This window comes from Eurytemora carolleeae, unplaced genomic scaffold (genome assembly GCF_000591075.1).
Source record: "Eurytemora carolleeae unplaced genomic scaffold, Eaff_2.0 scaffold144, whole genome shotgun sequence".
In the NCBI taxonomy this organism is placed as follows: domain Eukaryota; kingdom Metazoa; phylum Arthropoda; class Copepoda; order Calanoida; family Temoridae; genus Eurytemora; species Eurytemora carolleeae.
In genome coordinates, this window is record NW_019396044.1 from 133,412 (window position 1) to 139,694 (window position 6,283).

At 28.7% G+C, this 6,283-nt stretch overlaps 1 protein-coding gene across 1 annotated transcript; it reads left to right on the forward strand.

Annotated features, from left to right (window-relative positions):
- The first annotated feature begins 291 nt into the window (after positions 1 to 291).
- LOC111701688 (uncharacterized) lies at positions 292 to 3,530 on the forward strand. The gene is made up of 7 exons (XM_023473093.1): positions 292 to 368; positions 555 to 603; positions 929 to 984; positions 1,122 to 1,178; positions 2,649 to 2,728; positions 2,877 to 2,955; positions 3,326 to 3,530. Exons 1-7 carry the CDS (start codon positions 331 to 333, stop codon positions 3,390 to 3,392), a joined length of 426 nt encoding a protein of 141 aa, XP_023328861.1. The 5' UTR covers positions 292 to 330; the 3' UTR covers positions 3,393 to 3,530.
- The last annotated feature ends 2,753 nt before the right edge of the window (positions 3,531 to 6,283 follow it).

Sequence of the window (6,283 nt, forward strand, 5' to 3'; positions counted from 1 at the left end):
TACAGTCTACAATCTAAGTGCTTCTCTAGGGTTAAATTTTTTGTGCATTGCGTTTTTTTATCTGTATTCTTATTCTTTTTCGTTCTTTTCTATTTTCTGTATTCTTATTCCTGGGTTTTCAAATATGTTTCTATCTTTCTATGTAACTAAAATCATCTATTCATTTCTGTAAGTTCTGCACATTTAATTCAAATTGAAAGCATACATTTCTCATAACGATATCGCAAGAGGGGGATTAAAGGGGAATGCTTAGGAATGATTCAATATCAAACAAAATTTTATTTTTGATATTACTTGACTAAATTAGTTTCAACAATATTTTAGAAAAAAATGGCTGATAGAAAAGTGCCAGCCTGGACTAAACCCAGGAAAATATCAATTTAATTTTGGAACTAATGGCATTTAAGTCTATCAATTAGTGTAACTTATCTTGATCTTGACAAAGATTAAAAAAAACGTTTTTTTTTTGAAAAATACTTGCTTTGGAAAAGTTAATTGATTTTCTACACATCTCACAAAACTAAAAAGAAATAAATAATTGTACATTCTTCTAGAATGAAAATTTACGAATACAACAGAGAGTTTGGAGGAAAATATTACCAGGTAAAAAACTGTGTAGTGAGTCTCTTTAGATACCAGTTGACGTAGATAATGTTTACCAATAACAACTGAACAGCGTAAAATAGTTCATTTATAAAGCATTCATTATGTGAAAATATAAACCTTCTGAATCTAACTCGGTCGTTCATATCATATCTTACCGTGCATAACCAATCTTTATTAGCTATATGTACTAAGCTTGACAATTGAGATGCGACTTAAGGATTATATGTGCTCCCAATGACAAAGTGTGCAGAAAAAAGATTGTTTGACTTTCATTCGTGTGTTTTTTTTCAGTAATTTTTGTGTATTTTTATTATTTTGTTAGCCAATGCTGGAGTACATTGAACAGAAGGAAACCCAAGGAGTATTCTTCCCACCAAGGTAATTTATTCTAGCGTTGCTTCCTTATAACGCCTCCAGTATTCTATTCTCAATTCTTGTTCATCAGCTGAAATTTATTAAACTTCTCACTAAATATGATAAAAGGCTAAAAAATATATATTTATTGATTTATTTAGGTCAACCCTCGAGAAAGTACATTTACCCGAACCTGCTGAATTATCTAGATCATCTTTGTAAGTCCTTTTTATTTTCATTGTTGGAAATCTCAATTCATTTTAAAAAAACCACTTATATTCAGGGAATTTTAATGTTCTTTTGCTCAATATGACCGCACTATTTTACTATGTATCCTATCTCAACCAATTATTTCAAATGTCCCTAACCAACACTTCATTGCTGACAGCTTATTATTTCAATGCATTCTTATTAATTGAACGAAAACTGTACATACCTAGTCAAGACTCAAGGTTGGTGTTATGACATTTAGAGATTGGTATTTTCAAGACAGTTTTTGATAAATAAAACCATGTTTTAAAGGGACTTTTAAGGTAAAAGTTAAAGGTGGAATATGCTGAAATTTTAGGAAAAAAATATTTTTGAATAAAAACTTCTAATTTGTTTTTAATACGTTACAACCAAGGTACCCATGGGGATTTTTGTTTTCACAATTTCACAATTTAATTTTTTGTTTCCACAGCAATATTCCTAGAGGCTACCTTTATAGATAATGTTTTAGAAGATTTTTTAAATTAATATTGCAAAAGGAAAAGTTTATGAAACGCGTATATGTATTTTTAAAGGGACTGAAAGCGTAATTTTCGGTGACCACACAAGCGACCATCCAAGAAAAGATGGCAATGGTGGATTCACAACGGTATCCATAAATCCATTGTGTAATCAAGTATGAATTAGATATCAATTTTTATGATTTTAAGAACCGATTATCTTTAAATTGAAATTTCTCTACTAAAGTAAGTGGAATTATCAGAATCAAACAATTTCAATCTATTAAAACAAAAACATTTTCCATATTATTGATCAAATAAAGATTTTTTAGGGGTTATCTTTTTTGAATCGTGGCATTTTCATCTTTGCATGGAGTGTCACCAAAAATATCACTTACAGTTAGGGCTAGAGCTAGAGCGTCGTTACTGGGGAACGATCGTTCTTTCAAAAGAACAAACAGAACGATGAAGAACAATCCAATCGTTCTAAAAAAAGAACAAACGCATAGAACGCGTTCTTAAAAATGTTGTAACGATTTGTAAAGGAATGAAAAAGAACGGAAATGTTTTAAAAGAACGTTTAAAGTCAGGAACGAGTTCATATTATCAAGAACGGGTTCTAAGTCGAGAACGGATTTTAAATCAGGAATGTGCTCTAAATCATCTAGAAATAATTGAAAGATTTTTTTTTGTATTTGATCACCTTGGCGTTCTTCGACTAAAAACGCCAAGAAAGGAACGAAACGGCTTTTACTCAGAATGGAACGGAACGGAACAGATTGAAACGAGAACGGAATGATTGAAAAAAGGAACGAGAACGGAACGATCTAGCTACAGGCCCTCGTTCTAGAACGGAACTGAACAATTCAAAAAAAGTCGGAACGTGCCCAGCCCTACTTACAGTACCTTTAACTGCTATGCGTATTGTGTATTGATCAGAATTAGAGTAATTAAATCACATATTATGTTTAACTTTAGTTCCAGCTCAATGTCAGATGTTGATTACTTTCTTGAAAATTCATACAAGAAGCAAATTAGAGAATCAAACCAAACCTCAGGTTGATTTGTAATAAAAAACATAAAATTTAAAAGTGACTTTCTCTGATTTTAGAATTACATAAAAATTTCAGAATTATTTCAAGTTTTTATTATTCACAAATTCTGAAATAGTTTAAATACTATTTTTATTATTACGTTTTGTCATAGTTCATACACTAAATGCTGCAGTAAGACAGTCTAAACAACAATCTCATCTAAACCCTATTCTACCCTGTACAATGGTCAGGTAATTAAACAAGATATTATTCAAAATTGTATGAATCAACAAAAAATAAAACTTTTTGATTGAAAATGTTAGTAATAGTGTTTTAAATAACTAAAATTATTTTTAAAGTAAAGTGGTCGTTTCTAACAATAAAAAGGAGACGACTTTCTATTTTGATTTTTGATTTCTATCAAGCTTTCAAACACATTAACACGGAAACAAAGACAAACTGTCAATTAACAGCTTTTCCTTGTTTACCTGTAAACTTGTAATTTGAAAAAAGCTTGTCAGAAATGAAAACTTGAATAGAAAATTCTTAATCTCTGTATTGAATTACCGCCGAACACTGTATTTTAAGTTCTGACACATTTACTCTAATTCATTTTCACAGGAATCACTATATCAAAGAAATTGCTCGGCTCAGAAACTCTACAGTTTACCCAGCGCTAGACTTATAATGCTCACAATTTGTAATGTTTTAATATACTTTAAACTAATAATAATTGTGAAATCCTTTTAAATCAATGGTCCCAAGAACTATTACAATAATTTTTGATTTTCTTTAGACATGATTTTTAAATAAATGTTACACTTTTGTTGTTGTTATTTAATTAACAGTAAAAACACAAAACAAAGTAAATCAATAAATGTTTTATATCTTTTATTTAAATATATATTATCTTGTAATCTACACCATTCTTAATAAATAAATTGTAAATTTGTTTATATGTTTGATTCAATATGTACCTATGTGTTACGACAATATTTTTATCGTTTGGAATTAGAATATTAGCTTCAAGAATTGTTGGATAGGCCAGCCGGTTAAAAGACATCTCCTTAAAACTCCTAAAACTAAAACTAGTTCTTTGAACTATTATTCTAAAGGTTTGACCAAACTTTGTATTATTAAGTCAATTATTTAACCAAAATATAACCATTTTTAGCCAAAAATATATATCTTTTTTAACCATTTTTGACTATAAATATAACTACCAATAACATAACAGACCAAAAATATAATCATATTCGACCAAAATAGGTTTTATCTCATATCTGCCCTGTCAATGTATGCAAAGACTTTACATGAATACTTGTTGCATCCTGTGCATATGTAAATTTTCTTTTTCATACTCTCTTTTAGGTATGCCCACTCTTGTCCACTCAAGTGTCGTCCCTTTCTGACAGGAAATAAATGTGTACATCCTACTCGTAGAGATAGATATTTGACACAGATTCTTCGTAAATTGCAAAGTTTCCTTTATTAACTAGAACATTTTTCTTGTAGAGATCACAAACTAAGAATCCCAAGAGATGGAGTGTTCGTATGAAAAGCCTATTTTTTGTAAATTAATCATATATATTACACGAAAAATTAGTTTTAAAGGATGTGAAAAGCCCATTTTATTGTAAAATAACTAATATTTTAAACCAAAAAGCAAATGAAAATATTAGAAAAAATATTTTAATGAACTTTTTTTCTGTAACTCATTAGGTTTATGAAATAAGATTTGTATTAAAAGATTTTAATATCAGTAAAATATCTTGTATGTGTGAATCAAATTATTCCCTAAAAGAGGGAAATGAGTTTTCGAAATGTGAACCATGAATTGTGTGTCTAGAAATTTTCTGTCAGAAAGGATATTTAGATTGGTCTGTACCAAATGAAAATATGACAAAATTTGAAAAATTTGAAAAAAAAACAAAATTGTGATTTGCTTTATTTATGGAATAAAAGTTTAATTATTTACAAGAAAATCTTCTTATTTGTCATTAATTTAGTAATGATTTAGGATTTTTTTTTGTAAATTTCGCGATTTCTTAGACATTTGACAGATTCGTCTAATGAAATTTGCGACAATTTTATAGATGAGAGATTTGAAAATTAAAACAATTTACAATTATGACATTTGACAGATGTGACATATGATGCATGCGACTTATTGACATATAATGTAAAAATAACATTTCCCAAATGTTTTCTTAAATTATCTTTTTCTTCATGTATGGATTGCAAATTTGATAAAAAAAAAATACTAACTGATTTTTTTGTTAATTTCATAATTTTTTAATTTTTTAGACTTTTTACAGAATCGACTTATGACATTTGCAACAGTTTTATGGATGAGAAATTTGACAAGTGAAACAAACTTTTGAATTATGACAACGGAAGTCCGGCTAGATTTAACTTAAATGACTCCAATTCTAGTGTTGACTCTGTTATGTTAGATTTTCCCAAAAATCTTAAGACTACTTATGAACCGGCCAATAATTATGAACCAAAATATCATCCCTCTGTAGTTGTTATAAACTCAAGAAAGCAAATAACTTAAAACTCCTTCTGAATGAGCTTGATTTGGATATGCTCTAATATCAGAAACCTGGGAGCGAGTTCTTCCTAATCTTCAAATGTTGACTGATTCTGAAACATACGATGTTATATCAAAAAAAAACTGGTCATCCCGGTGGTGGAGTTGCAAGCCTGGTTGAGAAAACCTATTAATATACTTGACCCTGACCTTAACCCCCTCAAGGCATAAAGGTTATTTGGCAAATTTTGAGAGTAAAGGTCAAAAATAGAATATTCCACATTGGTTTATCTGTACTTTATGTTCCACCAAAAAGAATAATATTGATTTGTATTCCTTCATCAGTAAAATAGGAGTAGATAGAAATCAAAATTTAATTCAAATATTTTGGGATTTTTTTTTGTAAATTTAATTTTTTCTTAGACATTTAACAGGTGTGACTTATGACATTTGTGACAATTTTTATGGATGAGACATTATTTTTTAGTAAATTTTTTAGTAAATTTTTTTCAATTTAAAAAGAAAAACATGATTTTGAAAAAATTTATTTTGCAGATATTTTTTTATTTAGTATATGAAGGTGTTTTATGTCAAGTTTTGCGTTCCATACATGTATGAAGGTTTTTATAACAATTTTTTCACAAGAATGAAAAAGATTTTCTACTTTTTAATGACAAATAAGAATTTTTCCTTGTGAATAGTTAATTTTTCATTCCATACATAAGGAAAATCATAATTTTGAAGAATTTTTTTTCAAGATTGTTTTTTATGTCATAAGTCGCATGCGTCCTACGTAGTATATGTCAAATGTCATATTTTAATTATAGACAAATAAGAAGTTTTCCTTGTGAATGATTTAATTTGATTCCAAACGTGAACAAAATCATAATTTCACAGATTTTTTCTTTACGGCAGTGCTTTTTTATGCGACATATGATGCATGCTTCATATGTCGCATACCTTATATGTCGCATCTGTCAAAAGTCATATCTGTTAATTGTTTTACTTGTCAAAAGTCGCATCTTTCAAAGGTCTACGAAATT

Coding starts and splice junctions, on each gene's coding strand:
- LOC111701688 (XM_023473093.1), top strand. CDS start 331: ATGGCTGATAGAAAAGTGCCAGCCTGGACTAAACCCAG. Junction 2,729..2,876: donor AGAATCAAACCAAACCTCAG/GTTGATTTGTAA, acceptor GTTTTGTCATAG/TTCATACACTAAATGCTGCA. Junction 2,956..3,325: donor CTACCCTGTACAATGGTCAG/GTAATTAAACAA, acceptor TCATTTTCACAG/GAATCACTATATCAAAGAAA.